Source organism: Paroedura picta, chromosome 4 (assembly GCF_049243985.1).
Source record: "Paroedura picta isolate Pp20150507F chromosome 4, Ppicta_v3.0, whole genome shotgun sequence".
NCBI classification, from domain to species: domain Eukaryota; kingdom Metazoa; phylum Chordata; class Lepidosauria; order Squamata; family Gekkonidae; genus Paroedura; species Paroedura picta.
In genome coordinates this window covers 9,813,228-9,831,188 of record NC_135372.1, presented here as the reverse complement: position 1 = coordinate 9,831,188, position 17,961 = coordinate 9,813,228, and the positions used below count along the sequence as shown (strand labels likewise).

The 17,961-nt window shown below is 50.0% G+C and overlaps 1 protein-coding gene across 6 annotated transcripts in view; it reads right to left on the bottom strand.

The window, feature by feature from the left end:
- Nucleotides 1-17,961, bottom strand: part of CSNK1G2 (casein kinase 1 gamma 2) — an 81,254-nt gene that overhangs the window by 24,428 nt on the left and 38,865 nt on the right. For 4 of the 6 annotated variants that reach the window (XM_077331779.1, XM_077331778.1, XM_077331774.1 and 1 more), the window contains exons 2-4: nt 16,475-17,037; nt 2,089-2,129; nt 1,304-1,373 (exon numbers count right to left, since the gene is read on the bottom strand). In XM_077331779.1, coding sequence (XP_077187894.1) covers nt 1,304-1,373; nt 2,089-2,129; nt 16,475-16,661 — 298 coding nt within the window. In that variant the 5' untranslated portion in view covers nt 16,662-17,037. Of the gene's footprint in view, nt 1-1,303; nt 1,374-2,088; nt 2,130-16,474; nt 17,038-17,306; nt 17,444-17,961 lie in introns of all 6 variants that reach the window. The other 2 variants (XM_077331775.1, XM_077331777.1) reach the window with 2 other exon arrangements.

Sequence of the window (17,961 nt, the reverse complement as noted above, 5' to 3'; positions counted from 1 at the left end):
AGAAGAAGAAGAAGAAGAAGAGTTGGTTCTTATATGCCGCTCTTCCCTACCCGAAGGAGGCTCAAAGCGGCTTCCAGTCGCCTTCCCTTTCCTCTCCCCACAACAGACACCCTGTGAGGTGGGTGAGGCTGAGAGAGCGCTGATATCACTGCCCGGTCAGAACAGCTTTATCAGTGCCGTGGCAAGCCCAAGGTCACCCAGCTGGCTGCATGTGGGGGAGCGCAGAATCGAACCTGGCATGCCAGATTAGAAGCCCACACTCCTAACCACTACACCAAACTGGCTCTCCTACACAACAGTCTTGCGGGATAGATCGAGATAGAGCATTCGTCTGTCTGGAGCAGCGGAAAAGAATGAGATCGGCATGATGGGACAAGAGGCAGAAATGAACTGAGAAACCCTGGGGAAAAAAAACAAGTTATATACAAGCATGAAAACAGATCTTCACGCCATGGGTCAGTTTCAGTTTAATTTCTGAGAAAGAACACTTGCATCATTTTATGGTTGGGGGTCACCACCGCATGAGGAACTGGATTAGGAAGGAACCATTGCTGCAGGGTTTTCAAGGAAGAGATTAACAAAAGTCATCCTTGGAGGACTTCCTTGGAGGTCTCCCATTCGAATACTAACCAGGGCCCACCCTGCTTAACTTCCACTAGGGATGCTCTTAACACAGGGGTGGCCAAACTGTGGAGCTCCAGATGTCCATGGACTACAACTACTATGAGCCCCTGCCAGGATGGCCAGTTGGCAGGGGCTCATGGTAATTGTGGTCCACGGACACCTGGAGAGCCACAGTTTGGCCACTTCGGCTCTAGCAGACACAAACCCAGTTTGATGGGTCTCTTTTCTCCCCTGCCACAATGTAGGAAGGCGGTGAGCGGGTCAGAGTTAGACTCCCAGCCGATTGCAGCCTGATAGGAGATGGATTCTGACGCTCCCCATAAACACAGCAAGGCGAGAGCATGGGGAAATGCTGTGAGATCAGAAGCACAGTCCCATCGGAGAGTCGGCTGTCCACCAGCTGAGCAGCTGGTTTTGAGTTGTTCAGTGCAAAGTGAACATAGTTTGCGTGATCCAAAGTATTGAATTGCTGTGAAATTGGCAGCATTCCTTATCACAGTCCTTACAACTACATGGCGGGGGAGTGGGGGGAGGGGAGCTTTGAACTTCGGTCCTCCACCAAGTTCCCAGCTTGGTCTCCAAACTGCCACCCTGTATTACGCTCACCACCATCCTCTCACTTTCATGAGGACTAGGGGACTTCAAGCGACCTTGCAAAATTCTCCAGCCATGCACCTACCTGTATTGCCAAGCTGTTTGTAGAACCGGTACTCCAAGTGCAGCTGAGGCGCTCTGGATTTGATAGGTTCCTGGGGGGGGGGACGACGACAAATTGCAAAACCTTGTTACATATTCCTCGCAAAATCACACCCGTGTTCAAAAAACAACAGTAAAGCCAGCAGCTGCTATGTCCACAACTGCAATTGCCATTCACACACACCCTCCCATCCTTTGCATTTATGTTTTAGAACAGGGGTAGTCAAACTGCGGCCCTCCAGATGTCCATGGACTACAATTCCCAGAAGCCCCTGCCAGCATTCGCTGGCAGGGGCTTCTGGGAATTGTAGTCCATGGACATCTGGAGGGCCGCAGTTTGATGACCCCTGTTTTAGAAAGACCAAAGGCTTTTATGAACAGCAAAAAGCTGGCTGTAACCTACAGAGTTTTTAGATCTTCGTTTCCAGATATAAGGGAAGTGTTTCCTAACCTGCAGGTCAGGACCCAGAAATGGATCATGAAGCCTCTGAAAGCGGCCCACAGACCAGGAGAGGGATGTGACCCACTTTGGGTCAATAAAGAATAAATCAACGCTTCATTGGATGCATGCAGGGACCATCTCCCCTTTTCCCCCCAACGACTCTTTCCCTTGGGGTTCATGGAACATCTCACGCTTGGGCCCACACCAACAAACCAGTTGTTATAAAAATAAGATAAACGCCATAGATTCCCTCCATTAAAATGAGTCTGGCCCTGTGGTAGGCAATGAGAGGGGGCAAATCTGTAAAACCATCAGAAGGAACTTACCAGCTTGATCGCTACATATTCATTCGTGTAGAGGTTCTTTCCTGTAAGCGGGAAAACAAAATAGAGGTTAATATAAAGAATAAATAGCAGAATTGCTTCCTTGTTTCCGAATCTCAGCACTTCGACAATACCCAGTTTGGACGCCAAACTCCGGTTAACTGACAAGCAGTTAGCACAAACCGCAGTTAGTGAAACAAACCAATTTGGACCTTCTTGGGCTGTCTGTATTCAGGCCCTGCAACGAACTGGCACTTGATTAAATCCTATTGTAAACTCTGCATGTGAGCCTTGCCAATTAGAATCATAGAATCATAGAGTTGGAAGGGGCCATGCAGGCCATTTAGTCCAACCCCCTGCTCTACACAGGATCAGCCCAAAGCATCCAAGAAAAGTGTGTATCCTACCTTTGCTTGAAGACTGCCAGTGAGGGGGAGTCTCTTCCACTGGGGCAGCCTCTTCCACTGCTGGACTACTCTGACTGTGAAAATCTTTTTCCTGATTTCTAGCCTATATCGTTGTAGTTTAAACCCATTACTGCGTGTCCTGTCCTCTGCAGCCAACAGGAACAGCATCCTGCCCTCCTCCAAGTGACAACCTTTCAAATACTTAAAGAGGGCTATCATGTCCCCTCTCAACCTCCTTTTCTCCAGGCTGAACATTCCCAAGTCCCTCAACCTATCTTCATAGGGCTTGGTCCCTTGGCCCCAGATCATCCTCATTGCTCTCCTCTGTACCCTTTCAATTTTATCTACGTCCTTCTTGAAGTTAGGCCTCCAGAACTGCACACAGTACTCCAGGTGTAGTCTGACCAGTGCCGTATACAATGGGACTATGACATCTTTTGATTTTGATGTGATGCCCCTGTTGATACAGCCCAAAATGGCATTCACCTTTTTTACCGCTGCATCACACTGCCTGCTCATGTTTAGTTTACAATTAAAGGCAGCAACCCACAAGTTTGGTCACACAGGACCAAGTGCAGGTCATCCATGGCGTGGCTCAGGAGGTAAGAAAGAGGGCAGGAAGCCAATTCTTCTCCTATTCGCAGTAGCTTGTATGAGTATAATATAACCCTCTGCCTGCAAAAGGGCAGGCTGTCTCCCTTATGGACTTATCTAAAATCAGATCTACACAATATGGAGGAAAAGACAGGAGAAAGGACTGCTTGTTCCTCTCCCCATTCGCAGCTCAAATCCCATTATTCACATTAAGAAAACCAACAATTCCCTGCCAGTTAGAGACATGAACTTAGTGTAACAAGAAGAAAGCCTGGTCCGTCTCCTGCTAGTCTAGCTTTCTGCTAACAGGACTCATTTCCACCCTAAAGAGAACTTCATGAAGTTCAGTGATCCAATTTCCCTTGCAGCCCCAACGGGTTCTACTCCACGTGTAGATGTGGTCCTTTTTTTCTTTTGGAACAATAAAGCTTTGTACCATCGGTTTGTGTGCTGAAAACTTCTCAGTTAATTTGTTTAAGATTCCCATATGCTCTACTTGAAAACCCAAAAAGGGCCTGAGATCGCTGACTTCCCACAAGTCATAAGATGTCCTGCAGTTAAATTTGTTCAGAGAAATTCGGGATGGCTGCAGAAATGAGGGCTGCCATGAAAGTTCTTAGAGATCTTGTCTTGGGTGGACTTTCAAGAGGAGGCCAAGTGCCTCCAATTATAGCCTGACGGAAACGCTCTGTTTTACAGGCCCTGAGGAACTGATTAGGTCCTGCAGGGTCCTGATCTCCTCAGGTAAGGGGTTCCACCAGGCTGGAGCCAGGGCCCAAAGAGCCCTAACTCTGGTTGAGGCCAGTTTCAACCCTGTATCAGGTTCTCTGAATCTTCAGCTTTCATTGAAAATTCTCCAGCCCCTTTCATTGTGGAGATATAAGGGGAAAGGTATATCGCCACAATAAAAGAGACAAAGCAAGCAAGCAGGTAATTCAGGGAACCTGACAGACTGTTGACTGTTATAAAGATATTCAGTATTTTGTTTTGTTTCTAAGCATGGCACTGTGTGGGCAGGAGAGAAGGCCACTTCCAAGGGAATGGATAAGGGAAATTTGCCACTGCGCTGTGCTGGTAGCCACAGCATCAACAAGAGAACTGCGCAAGCCTGTCCCTGCTGCTCAAAGCACAAAAGAAGGAATATCTTGATTCCTCAAGAACAGGTAAGACTAAACTGTCCCCGATTGCATGCCACTAACACCTTAATGCAGGCTGTCTTAACCTTGGTTTTGTGAAACCTTGGGTTTTCTTGATGGCCCTGGTAGGGTTTCCTGAATGTGTAGGGATCTTTTAATACATTTTTAAAAATTGTTAAAATATTTATCAGGTGATATGACTATATATGGTCATGTTGATCTCCCCCTTCCTGAAATGGCCAGTGATGGGCCGGGGGGAGAGGGGAAGGACCGTGTGTGTCTGTGTGTGTGTGTATACACAGCTATGCCTCCCAAATGTATTCATAGAATCATAGAGGTGGAAGGGACCTCAAGGGTCATCTAGTCCAACCCCCTGCACAATGCAAGACACTCACAACTACCTGCCCATCCACACTGACCCCAATTTCATGCCTACATGATCCCACCACAAAAAATCTCCAGAATCAATCCTGGCCTGGAGGGAATTCACCCACCATCCCCCAGTGGCGATCAGCAATTCCCTGGGTATATAAGAAAGGGCCACAAGAGACAAACGCTGGCACATCCCTTCCTGCCCACCCACTCACAATCTGCCTAAGTTCACAAAATCAGCATTTCCATCAAATGACTATCCAGCCTCTGCTTAAAAACCTCCAAGGAAGGAGAACCCACCACCTCCTGAGGAAGCTGGTTCCACTGAGGAACTGTTCTGTCAGAAACTTTTTCCAGAGGTTTAGCTGGAAAAACTTTTGAATTAATTTCAGCCCAATGGTTCTGGAGCAACAGAAAACAACTCTGCTCCATCTTCTCTATGTGACGGAGAGCCAGTTTGGTGCAGTGGTTAGGAGTGCAGACTTCTAATCTGGCATGCCGGGTTCGATTCTGCACTCCCCCACATGCAGCCAGCTGGGTGACCTTGGGCTAGTCACAGCACTGATAAAACTGCTCTGACCGAGCAGGAATATCAGGGGTCTCTCAGCCTCACCCACCCCACAGGGTGTCTGTTGTGGGGAGAGGAAAGGAAAGGCGAATGTAAGCCACTTTGAGCCTTCTTCGAGTAGGGAAAAGCGGCATGTAAGAACCAACACCTCTTCTTCTTCAGTAATATCAGGGCTCTCTCAGCCTCACTCACCTCACAGGGTGTCTGTTGTGGGGAGAGGAAAGGGAAGGCGAATGTAAGCCACTTTGAGACTCCTTCAGGTAGAGAAAAGCAGCATATAAGGACTCTTCTTCTTGACAGGCCTTCAAGTATTTGAAGATGGTTACTATCATATCACCTCTTAGTCGTCTTCTCTCCTGGCTAAAGAGACCTGCACAATCGTGCCATTTCTGGGGTTCCTCAAAGCCTGAAGGGTTTCAAGGGTTTTCTCAACAGTAAGAAAGGTGGGTCTGACTGCCTGAGTGTCCGGCACTGAGCAGAACCCCCCTCCCCCCATAATGAATCCTTTGGCAAATTTTGGATAGCTGGCCTGGAACAGCAGATCTACAGAACCTGGCAGGGCCTGGAGCTCAGCAGATTCCAACCTACTGACCATTCCTGGCCCTAGTTAGGCTCGCTTGGCCTTGACCAGGGCCAGGGACTTTTCGGTCCTGGCCCCTGCCTGGTGGAATGAGCTCCCGGAAGAGCTGCGGGCCCTGCGGGAACTTTCTGCTTTCCGCAGGGCTTGCAAGACAGAGCTCTTCCGCCAGGTTTACAGGCAGGGCCAGTGCGGGAGCCAATGTTACGAGCCCTCTCTCCTGCTGGAGCGTCTATATGCTGGCAGGGGCTCATGGGAATTGTAGTCCATGGACATCTGGAGGGCTGCAGTTTGACTACACCTGGCCTTGGCACCGAACATCTGGCCCTCATGCTGCCTCTGAAAGTATTATGTTAAGAATAAAGTTTCCGCCATCTGGAATTATTGTTATGTTATTGGGCTTTAATGGGATTTTATGGGTTTTTATTGTATTGTTGAACTTTTTATGTAGCCTGCCACAAGCCGGTTCTCGAGAGCAGCAGACTAGAAATCAAGTAAGTAAGTAAGTAAGTAAGTAAGTCTATTGAGATTTTAAGGAGCACTATCCAGCCCCTGCCTCTGTTTGAGAATACATCAATTAAAAGGACATATATGTTTAAAATTATTTAATTATTCATTTATAGATACAGTTGGGTAACCTTGTTAATCTGTCTATAGCAGCAAGGGTCCAGTAAAACCTTACCGTTGGGAACCCCTAAAACGTTTTTCAGGCTTTGAGAAACCACGGGAGTGGCACGCTTGTGCAGAATATGGTTGGGTAGCAGAGCTGTGGACACGCCCACCTGGGGCCCCTCCCCTTCCAGGCCCATCACTGGCCATTCTGGGAGGGTGGTTGTGGGTCAATGACCATATATGGACATATCACCCAATAAATGTTTAACATTTTAAAATATATTTTTAAAAAATTAGCTCCCATCCATTTGGAAAACCCTTCCAGGGCCATCAAGAAACACCAGGGTTTCACAAAACACTGCCTTAAAGACTAACCAAATTTGTGGCAGGGGAGGAACTTTCGTGACTCACAGCTCACTTCTTCAGGTACTTATACCCTGCTTTTCTCAGAAAGTCACAAGGCGGTTTGCACAGAGTAAGCTAATCAAATTGGGGGAAACAGGACATTCGATAACCAAAGCATAAGGGAGCCACCAAGAAAGAACTTGGCACAACATGAATCTTCTCAAAAGACATCAAGCAGTACAGGAATTACATAAAGAAAACCATCAAAAACCATTTAAAATACATCTTTAAAAAAAACATGCACCTCTGCCACAGAGAGGGAGATTAACTTTCCGCCATGTATCATTACATGCTCTACAATGGAAACCTAATAAAGGATTCTAGAATAACTAAACTGACACAAACACACAGTCAATAATTAATACAACCTCATAGTCTAAACGTTCCCGTGCCCGGTTCAAGGCAAGGTTGCAGTCAACTCGAAAGGCGTGGAATGAAGCGTTTTATTTTTTGAGTCATGATGGGCTGAAGAACTGGCAGGAGGTGGGATCCGGAATTCTGAGCCTTTCCTTCCAACCTGCAGTTACCTACCTCCAGGTGTGCTTGTTAGCTGTAAATGCTGATCCTGGAGTTCTCCCCAGAGATCAGTTCCCCTGAAGAAAATAGCAGCCGAAGGGTGACCTCAATAGCATTACACTCCACATTAAGGTTCCTCCCCTGTTTGAATGGCACCTTCCCAAATCCCCAAATCTCCAGGAGCTGGCCGGTAGTCCCTGGCCCCAAGGAAGGACATCTGGCCTCAACCAGGGACAGGACCTCTCCAGTCCTGGCCCCCTACTTGGTGGAATGGGCTCCCGGAGGAGATCTGGGCCCTAAACAGTTCTGTAAAGCAGGGGTAGTCAACCTGTGGCCCTCCAGATGTCCATGGACTACAATTCCCATGAGCCCCTGCCAATTCCCATGAGCCTGCTGGCAAAGGCTCATGGGAATTGTAGTCCATGGACATCTGGAGGGCCACAGGTTGACTAACCCTGCTGTAGAGCCTGCAAAATAGAGTTCTCCCGTCAAGCATTTTGTGGGGGCCAGTGATCCTATAACATCCATGGAACCCCCCAAAACATCTTGCTAGAAATATATTAATCGATGTTGCTGCTAGTTTACGGGATGTGGTTTTTGACTGGTCTTATATTGTTGTTATTAATGTTATGTTAGCCTTTTAAATTTTTATTTGTTACTGTTGTTTACTGCCCTGAGCCAGCTTGTCATAAGGGCTGTATACAAATTAAATAAATAATATCTAGCCCAGGAACACCTAGCCTAACAATCTGCTAGCGCTATTGAGAATGTATGAAATTGTTTCTGCCTCTTCTTTACTGTCAACTTATCTTATCCATGGTTCCTCTTAATATTTGTGAAACGGCCAGGGGGTGGAGCATGTCCGGGGTGTCTGAGTTGGAATAGGGCCAACGACAACGCTGCAGCCCATCCCGAGGTCCCCATTTGCCACTTTCCGCCAGGAGGCCGTATCTGCCCATTGCATACCCCTGCCAGTCCTGAGGACCCAGCGCCAAATGCCCCACCCCGTGTACACGATCCCCGGCCACTGTGAGTACAGCTGCCACTCACTACACCACCCGCCTGTGGGCGGGGCCATGGCCAACTGGCCGTGAGCCCTCCCCAAGCCTCCCCAGCCCTGCCTCTACCCCCCCTTACTCCTGCTAGTGCCTTTCCAAATTTTGGCCCTGCTAGGTCCCCACCAAGCAGGAACAGCCCTCCGTGGCTCAGCCTGCCTGCCCCCCCCCAAACTCCCTGCCGCTAGCACCCACTGCATTAAGACTGCAGCGAGCTTGGAGGCTAGTATCTGTATATTCTGTTTTCAGCTTTTCCTTCCCTCACCCCCCAACATCTCAGATGGCAGAAACCAAGACAGATGTGCTAAGGTAGGAGAGAGGGACAACGTTATCTTTAGCATCCAGAGTGCTCCAAATATTGCTAAGGCAGCTTTCTAAGTTCCTTAAATATACCCAACGATAAAATTTTGGTATGAATTCTGCGTTTCATGTGGTCCAAGCAGTATAACAAGGATAGGCTGATAAGAAAGTACAACAGTTATTTTAACTCCCCCCCCCCCAAAAAAAAAACCAGGGGAAAAATTATTGACTGGCCCGTGGCAGCAGTTGCCAGAAAGCTGGCTCTTACCCCTCTCTTTGCTGATACGGCTGATTCTACTGAGCCCGCGCATATAGAAATTTAATAAATAATATAAAAATAATTCTAATAATTTCTGTCCCACCTTGAGACTAGAATGGAAGGACTCGGGGATCTCCATTCCTGCTTGAATCTGATGAAGGTAGCTTTGGCACGTGAAAGCTCACTCCCCCAAAATCTTGTTGGCCTTTAAGGGAGCCAACACGGTGTAGTAGCTACAAGCACTGGCCTCTGATCTGAGGAGCTGGGTTTGATTCCCGGCTCCTCCACATGCAGCCAGTGGCCAATCACAGTCCTGTTAGAGCTGTTCTCACAGAGCAGTTCTGTCAGGCTTCTCTCAGCCCCACCTACCTCACAAGGTGTCTGCTGTGGGGAAAGGAGGGGAAGGCGATTGTAAGACACTATGAGACTCCTTTGGGCAGGGAAAAGCGGGATACAAAAACCATCTCTCTCTCTCTCTCTCTCTCTCTCTCTCTCTCTCTCTCTCTCTCTCTCTCTCTCTCTCTCTCTCTCTCTCTCTCTCTCTCTCCCCCTACCTTCCTCCCTAAATATAATGCCCTCCCTTTCGGCTCAGGGCAGTTTACATTGCTCATTAAGCAATACAGCACAATAAACATCTTGATTCAAATATAAACATATTTAACAGTGAAACTTGTATGTCTGCACTGTGGTTCTGTTTTTCTGTTGGTGCAGTTGATGGGCGCTTCTGGTTAATGGTTGGTGGCTTGTCTTGGTGGAGGACCTCCTTTTTGCAGGCCCTGCGGAATTGTTTTAGCTCCGGCAGGGCCCTGATCCCCTCTGGGAGCTCGTTCCATCAGGAATCTGTGCTTGGCCAATTCAAACCAGCTAGTAATCCCTGGCCCGCGAGAGGTGCGTTTAGCCTCTACCAGAAGCCAGGACATTTTCGGTCCTGGCCCCCACCTGGTGGAATGAGCTCCCGGAAGAGCTGTTGGCCCTTCTTGAGTTAACTCAATTTCTAAGGGACTTCCACCAGGCAATAACAGGTCAATAACTACTACTACTACTACTACTACTACTACTACTAGTAGTAGTAGAAGAAGAAGAAGAAGAAGAAGAAGAAGAAGAAGAAGAAGAAGAAGAAGAAGAAGAAGAAGAAGAGTTGGTTCTTATATGCCGCTTTTCCCTACCCAAAGGATGCTCAAAGCGGCTTACAGTCGCCTTCCCATTCCTCTCCCCACAACAGACACCCTGTGGTGTAGGTGAGGCTGAGAGAGCCCTGATATCACTGCTCGGACAGAACAGTTTTATCAGTGCCGTGGCGAGCCCAAGGTCACCCAGCTGGTTGCATGTGGGGGAGCGTAGAATCGAACCCGGCATGCCAGATTAGAAGTCCGAACTCCAAACCACTACACCAAACTGGCTCTCCAGTAACATCTTTGTGTAGTCCCCCTCTTTGTGTAGTCCCCCTCTTGCAACAGACTCTCCCCTGGAAGTGACAAATGCAACGGAATTCTTAAGGAGTTTTAATTGATTTTAAATCATTATCTGTCCACCTGTAAATTTAAACAGGCTTCTTTGGTGACTGTTGTTGGACTCTTTCCAAATTCAAAAATCCTAACCCTACAGTATTGTTTAGTGAATGTCCTACGCTGCCTGACCAATTCTTTAAAAATGTGGGTTGTTGTTTTTAATATGCCTTGTGTTTCAGTTGGAAATGCGGGCTACAAATGAAATATATCACAAAAAATGCACATGAACACACACTGGAAGAGCTCAGCTGGAAAGGCCAGAGCGGCAACCCATGCAGTGCTACAACAGTCAGCCTCCTCTTTGGCTGGTGGCTTTAGGGGCACCCAAGACTCTCACCCTGGGCTTCTCTTTTCTACAGCATGCAAATTGGAAAACAGCCCCCAACTTAAAACAAATGCAGAAGGTCACTGGGGTGTGTGTTTGTGTGTGTGCGCGAGCGTGAACCATTTTTCACCTGCCAGCCCTCCCCAGCTCTAACCCTTAAAAAAATTTGCCCTTGCGGCTTGGAAGGTCTTAAAGCTGTGCGGGACACCTGCCTCAGCACATCACGCTGCCTTCCCCCTGACCTTTTATTCCCAACACCGTCAAGTATTTAATTTATAAAAAAGGAAAAGCGACTGGAGCTTGCAAGCACAACTGGACGACAAGGAATCTATTTCCAGATCTGGCACTCCGGTCGGCCGCCCTTGAGAGAAGGACCCCTTCCTGCCCTTTTGCCGCCCGGCGAAGAACTACCAGCGTCCCTCTCCGGAAGGTTTTGCCTAGGGAAGCGGCATTCAATCTCCTCACCACCCCTACCTGGTATTCCACTTAATCTTGAACGCATGAAGCTGCCTTACACTGAATCAGGGATGGTGGCCAAGGGACGGTCCATCTGAATATAGAATCATAGAGTTGGAAGGGACCTCATGGGTCATCTAGTCCAACCCCCTGGAGGGCACTTCACTCTGGAAGAACAAATTGCTGGGTAATCCCCGGCACAAAAGAGATCTGACTGGCCTTGATGAGAGCTGGAGCCTTCTCAGTCCTGGCCCGGCCTGATGGAATGAGCTCCCTGACGACATCAGAGCCCTAGTGGAACCTGCACAGTTCCGCCGGGCCGGCAAGATGAAGCTCTTCCGCCAGGCCTACAGTCAAAGCCAGTTCGAACAAATAAAAATATGAGTAAAGGCCTCCCAGGCTGCAACCCTCTAGCTCACTGCCTGCCCCAATCAGAAGAGCTAATTTGAGGATCACCAACCGTCTGAAAGATCAACCAATTAATATCGATTTGATGGTTAAAGTGATTTTAACTGCTACTGCATTTTTTACACCGTGGTAATCGCCCTGAAAGGGACAGTCTAGAAATTTAATCAATCAATCAATCAAGGTCAGTCTTGTCTTCTCAGACTGACCGCTGCTCTCCAGGGTCTCAGTACTTTGTCATCACTCCTCCCTCGTCCTTTTTTCAGACAGCCAGGAGAGACGGGTCCTTCCTGACCCATTCAGGGAGGCCGTTCCGTAAGGCAAAGGTCACAGCAGAGACTGCACAAGGTTGTCGATTTTACCCATTTGCAAGATCGCAACCACGCAAGGCCCAGGAGGGATAAACAAAATTGACGTGGTGGAGCATGTCAAGATCTCTGAAAACAGGCCCTTTTTTTCCCATAGAATCATAGAGTTGGGAGGGACCATACAGGCCACCTAGTCCACCCCCAAATCTCCTGAAGCTGGCAACTCTATCCCCTTGCCCCCCACCAATGGCTGGGAGAACCGAGCAGCCCTAGCCTGGCAGAGCTCTCCGTTTTTGCATCTTTATCCAAAAGCCGACGACGGGGTGGGAGGTTCAACCACAGCGTGGGGGGGGGGGGAGATAATCCCTCCCATTTGCTGAGGATCCAAAGCAGAGAGAATCTTAATAGGGACCAAGTGCCGGAGCCAAGTTTCCAGCTGCCGTCAGCTGCGGATCCACAGGGCCCACCCTGCGCCCTCAGGAAGTGGCCTGATGCTACCGGGGGCTGGGGGCTGGGAACTCCGTGTGACGTCTGTTCTAAGGCTGCAGAAAACACTCAATAGGGACCTTCCTGAGCTCACTGAGTCACCGGCCCCAGACGCACGCCTGGGATTTGAATAACTTCCCGCCTTTGGGGAATTCTCTTGCATAGCCGGCCACAGAGCCCAGGGAGGCAGCTGTCTCCAAAAAAGATGCAGGGTCTCCCCTCCCCATACCCATGCGCACATTTTAAGATGTTTAACGTCCGCCTTTCTGCTATACTCGATATTCTCTCACTTTCTCCATTGCAGGGGTAGTCAAACTGCGGCCCTCCAGATGTCCATGGACTACAATTCCCAGGAGCCCCTGCCAGCGAATGCTGGCAGGGGCTCCTGGGGATTGTAGTCCATGGACATCTGGCAGGCCGCAGTTTGACTACCCCTGCTCCATTGGTTTGCTTCCCCTTCAGCGTCCCTTCTTGTAAAAAAAGAAATAAAAAAACTGGGTGCTTCCATACATACTAAAGAATGCAGTTTCAATCCCATTAAGTTACAAGCGGAGTTTGCCATTTCACACAGTAACATCAGTGAAATGAAACACAGTTGTGACGTGGACTCAAAGTGCCTTATTGGGTGTGGGGTTCATGGGAGCCCAGCCTGTGAACCAAGTAAGGTTGGCCAATGCAAGGTTAGGAAATCCCTGGAGATCTGGGAGTAGAGATCAGGGCAGACAGGGCTTGGGGAGGGACCCAAGTGTGATCTACTCCCACCCCGTTCACCTTCCAAAGCAGCTGGTTTCCCTGGGGGCCCCGATCGCTGCCGTCTGGAAATCAGCAGTGATGCCAGGAGAACTCCAGGTCCCACCTGGAGGCTGGCAACCCCAGGGATTGGCAGCACAAGGCAAGTCTTTAAGAAGCTGCCAAGTGGGATATGCAGATCTGCCACCCTCAGGCTTGGCGGGCAGAGGAGAGAAAACAGTGGCCTCTCTTTCAGGCCTCTTTGCCCTGCCCTGCCAACTTCCCACCAGCTTGGAGTGTTTCAAGCCCCCCCCCCCCCAATGGGATCGTGCCTCCTTTGGGCCGCATGTGCGCTCTTTCCTACATGCTGGGCCGATGCATGCTGACTCCCTGTCCCTTACGGCTGTGCCCTCATGCTCTCTCTTTTCTATTCCTGCCGGCTGAGTCATGCATTCGATCAAGGGGGCCCTAGTCCACGAACGCTTCTGCCATGATTTAAACTGGTGCGCTTTTTAAGGCGTCACCAGACGGTCCTTTTAGCTACAACAGATCTGCTGTGGTGACCCAGTCTTATAATTCTCTGCGAAGACTATCTGTCTTGTCATGTCCCACCGTCCTGTAATCTGTTTTACAGTTTTCTGTCTTGACATTTCCCCCTATGCCCTCCAGAGAGGGGTCAGGATCCCCGGCCCAAAAGAGCTGAAATTTCCCTCGACCAGGGGCAGGGCCCTGGCCTGGCGGGACGCTCTGCCGGAAAATATCAGGGTCCTGCGGGGCTGTAACCCGTTCCGCAGGCCCTGAAGGACAAAGCTGTTCCACCAGGCCTGTGGCTGAGGCCAGACAGAACATCCCACTGCTGAAATCGACCCTCAGAGACCAGCAAAATGTTCATGGTAAGAATGTCCAAAAGTCAAAGCTCTAGATCAGGAGTAGTCAAACTGCGGCCCTCCAGATGTCCATGGACTACAATTCCCAGAAGCCCCTGCCAGCATTCGCTGGCAGGGGCTCCTGGGAATTGTAGTCCATGGACATCTGGAGGGCCGCAGTTTGACTACCTCTGCTCTAGATCTTCCCAGTATGCAAGGTGCCACTGGACTCCAATCTAACTACGGTGTTCAAAAGATAAGCCTGGGGGATATATTCTACGTACAGTGAGGAAACGACAGAGGTTTTTGCGTGAGCTTAATTGCAAGTGGCCCAGATCTACTCCTGGGGCTGGACATTTGCGAAGCTTCTGAGTATTGACCCAAACACAAATTCCCTGGCAGGAGAGGCTCTGCCTGAAGGAGCCCCGGATGACAAAATCCCACGTTCAAAACTAAATCCTGCACACGAGGCAGCCTTCCTTCTCTCAGCACCGAAACAATTATGGAGTCTGAAAAAGCGTGGAAGACGGATTGACGACTTCTCAAAGCAGAAGACAGAAACCGCAGGGCCCAGGATGCAGCATTCCTCCCTCCAAAGAGGACAGAGGCCGCCCCGTCTCACCCAGTTCCCAGGCCGCCTGAAAAGATTCGGGAGGGAAACAGTCTCTGGGCCGCCAACCTCAGTAACAACAACGTTATACCTGGAAGGGCAGGTATATAGAGCTCATTTCCCCAAATGAGCTCAAAGCGGCTTCCAGTCGCCCTCCCTTTCCTCTCCCCAAAACAGACACCCTGTGAGGGAGGGGAGGCTGAGAGAGCCCTGAGATTACTGAAGAAGAAGAAGAGTTGGTTCTTAGATGCCGCTTTTTTCTACCCAAAGGAGTCTCAAAGTGTCGCTTTCTCTTCCAGTCACCTTCCCTTTCCTCTCCCCACAACAGACACCCTGAGGGAGGAGGGGCTGAGAGAGCCCTGAGATTACTGAAGAAGAAGAAGAGTTGGTACTTATATGCCACTTTTCTCTACCCAAAGGAGTCTCAAAGTGTCGCTTTCTCTTCCAGTCACCTTCCCTTTCCTCTCCCCACAATAGACACCCTGAGGGAGGAGGGGCTGAGAGAGCCCTGAGATTACTGAAGAAGAAGAAGAGTTGGTACTTAGATGCCACTTTTCTCTACCCAAAGGAGTCTCAAAGTTTCGCTTTCTCTTCCAGTCACCTTCCCTTTCCTCTCCCCACAACAGACACTCTGAGGGAGGAGGGGCTGAGCGAGCCCTGAGATTACTGAAGAAGAAGAAGAAGAGTTGGTACTTAGATGCCACTTTTCTCTACCCAAAGGAGTCTCAAAGTGTCGCTTTCTCTTCCAGTCACCTTCCCTTTCCTCTCCCCACAATAGACACCCTGAGGGAGGAGGGGCTGAGAGAGCCCTGAGATTACTGAAGAAGAAGAAGAGTTGGTACTTAGATGCCACTTTTCTCTACCCAAAGGAGTCTCAAAGTGTCGCTTTCTCTTCCAGTCACCTTCCCTTTCCTCTCCCCACAATAGACACCCTGAGGGAGGAGGGGCTGAGCGAGCCCTGAGATTACTGAAGAAGAATAAGAGTTGGTACTTAGATGCCACTTTTCTCTACCCAAAGGAGTCTCAAAGTGTCGCTTTCTCTTCCAGTCACCTTCCCTTTCCTCTCCCCACAACAGACACCCTGAGGGAGGAGGGGCTGAGCGAGCCCTGAGATTACTGAAGAAGAAGAAGAGTTGGTACTTAGATGCCACTTTTCTCTACCCAAAGGAGTCTCAAAGTGTCGCTTTCTCTTCCAGTCACCTTCCCTTTCCTCTCCCCACAACAGACACCCTGAGGGAGGAGGGGCTGAGCGAGCCCTGAGATTACTGAAGAAGAAGAAGAGTTGGTACTTAGATGCCACTTTTCTCTACCCAAAGGAGTCTCAAAGTTTCGCTTTCTCTTCCAGTCACCTTCCCTTTCCTCTCCCCACAACAGACACCCTGAGGGAGGAGGGGCTGAGCGAGCCCTGAGATTACTGAAGAAGAATTGGTTCTTATATGCCGCTTTTCCCTACCCGAAGGAGTCTCAAAGTGGCTTACAGTCGCCTTCTCTTTCCTCTCCCCACGACAGACACCCAGTGAGGGAGGTGAGGCTGAGAGAGCCCTGATATTCCTGCTCGGTCAGAACACCTCTATCAGGGCTGTGGAGAATCCAAGGTCACCCAGCTGGCTGCATGTGGGGGAGCGCAGAATCAAAGCCAGCTCGCCAGATTAGAAGTCCACGCTCCTAACCACTACACCAAGCTGGCATTGTGAGGCGGGGCACCGGTGCTCTTCCAGGTTGTTGGCTACTGAGTAGTACCCACACATTATTAAATCAGCACAAACAAAGTAGACTAGAAACTTGCTTCTAAAAAAAAACATAAACCCGATTTCTGCAAGATCCGAGCAAGGAACAAAAGCCTCGGAGTTATCCAAAGCGGAAAAGAAAGCCAAGCACCGCAGCCGCCCACTCACCTAGCCGAAGCTCTCCAAAGTTGCCGCAGCCGATCTTCTTCCCGACCCGGAAGTTGGGGCCCACCATTAAGACTCCAGAGTTGGTCCCTGCCGATCGGCTCCCATGAGTGCTCCGGCCTCCTCCTGTTTTAGACATCCTTTTGCTTTCCTCGCTCTCCCCTTTCCCTCCTCTCTTATCAAAATCCATAAGTTTGTGATACCCCGGCCTCTCCACGATTACGTCGATTCCATACAAATCCCAACACAGCCGAAACTTGGGGTGAGGTTGCGGGGTGGGGGGAGGAGAGGGAGGTGGAGGGGGGAGGAGAGGAGCCGATCAGAAGCTGGTGTCTTCTGGGTTAATAAACCATCCCGGGTGGCGGAGGAGGAGGAGGAAGAGGAGGGGAGGGCGCCAGGGGCCACGCTCCACCCGCATGCGCCGTGCTAGTGGGACGTCAGCCTTCTCGCCGGTCCCGCTGGGACTCCGGCCGTCACCTCGGACGGGGCACTCCTGGGAGAAGACGACGGCGACATGTCGGAAGAGGCGGGGGGGAACCAGCCGGCAGTGGTCCGTCACTTCTGAGCTGGTGGAGAAGAAAGGAAAAAAATTAGCTGGGGTTAAAGGAAAACATGAAATGCTTGTTCTGATTTCAAAGGACCTGAAACGATGGGGAAAGCAAAGTAAACAAACTAAAGGTCCAGTAGGGTATAGGATTGCCAGATTCCCCCCTGGTCACCAGCAGGGGATAGGGAAGTAGGGTTGCCAGCTCCAGGATGGAGAAATCCTGGAGATTTGGGAATGGAGCCCAGGGCCCACCCTCCAAAGCAGCCATTTTCTCCAGCAGGCACTGACCTCTGTTGAATTTAGAGGAGTGGTAATTCCCGGAGATCTCCAGGTCCCCCCTGGGGGTTGGCATCCATAAGGGGATAACAGACGGGGCACTACTGACATTGATTGGGAAAACCTTTGGCACCAAAGGCTGCTGGCGGCTGAAAAGAGGCACGTCAATATTAGTTTTCACCAAACCACCCGACTCCCACCCGGTTAATGGTAAGCGGGTTGCCAACCTCCAGGAGGTGGCTGGAAATCGCTTGGGGTCACAACTGGCCTCCAGGCGAAAGAGAGACGGCGGCCTTGGAAAGTGGGCTCTGTGCAGGGGTGGCCAAACTGGCTCTCCAGATGTCCATAAACTACAGTTCCCATGAGTCCCTGCCAACAGAATGCTAGCAGAGGCTCCTGGGAATTGTTGTCCATGGATATCTACAGAGCTGCAGTTTGGCCACCCCTGCTTTATGGCATTGTTTCCCATTGAAGTCCTTCTGCTCCTCAAACCCCGCCCATCCCAGGCTCTCCCCCCCCCCCCCGGGCCCCCCAAATCTTCAGGTATTTCCAGTTTGGTGAGCCAGTTTGGTGTAGTGGTTAGGAGCGCGGACTTCTAATCTGGCATGCCGGGTTTGATTCTGCGCTCTCCCACATGCAGCCAGCTGGGTGACCTTGGGCTCGCCAC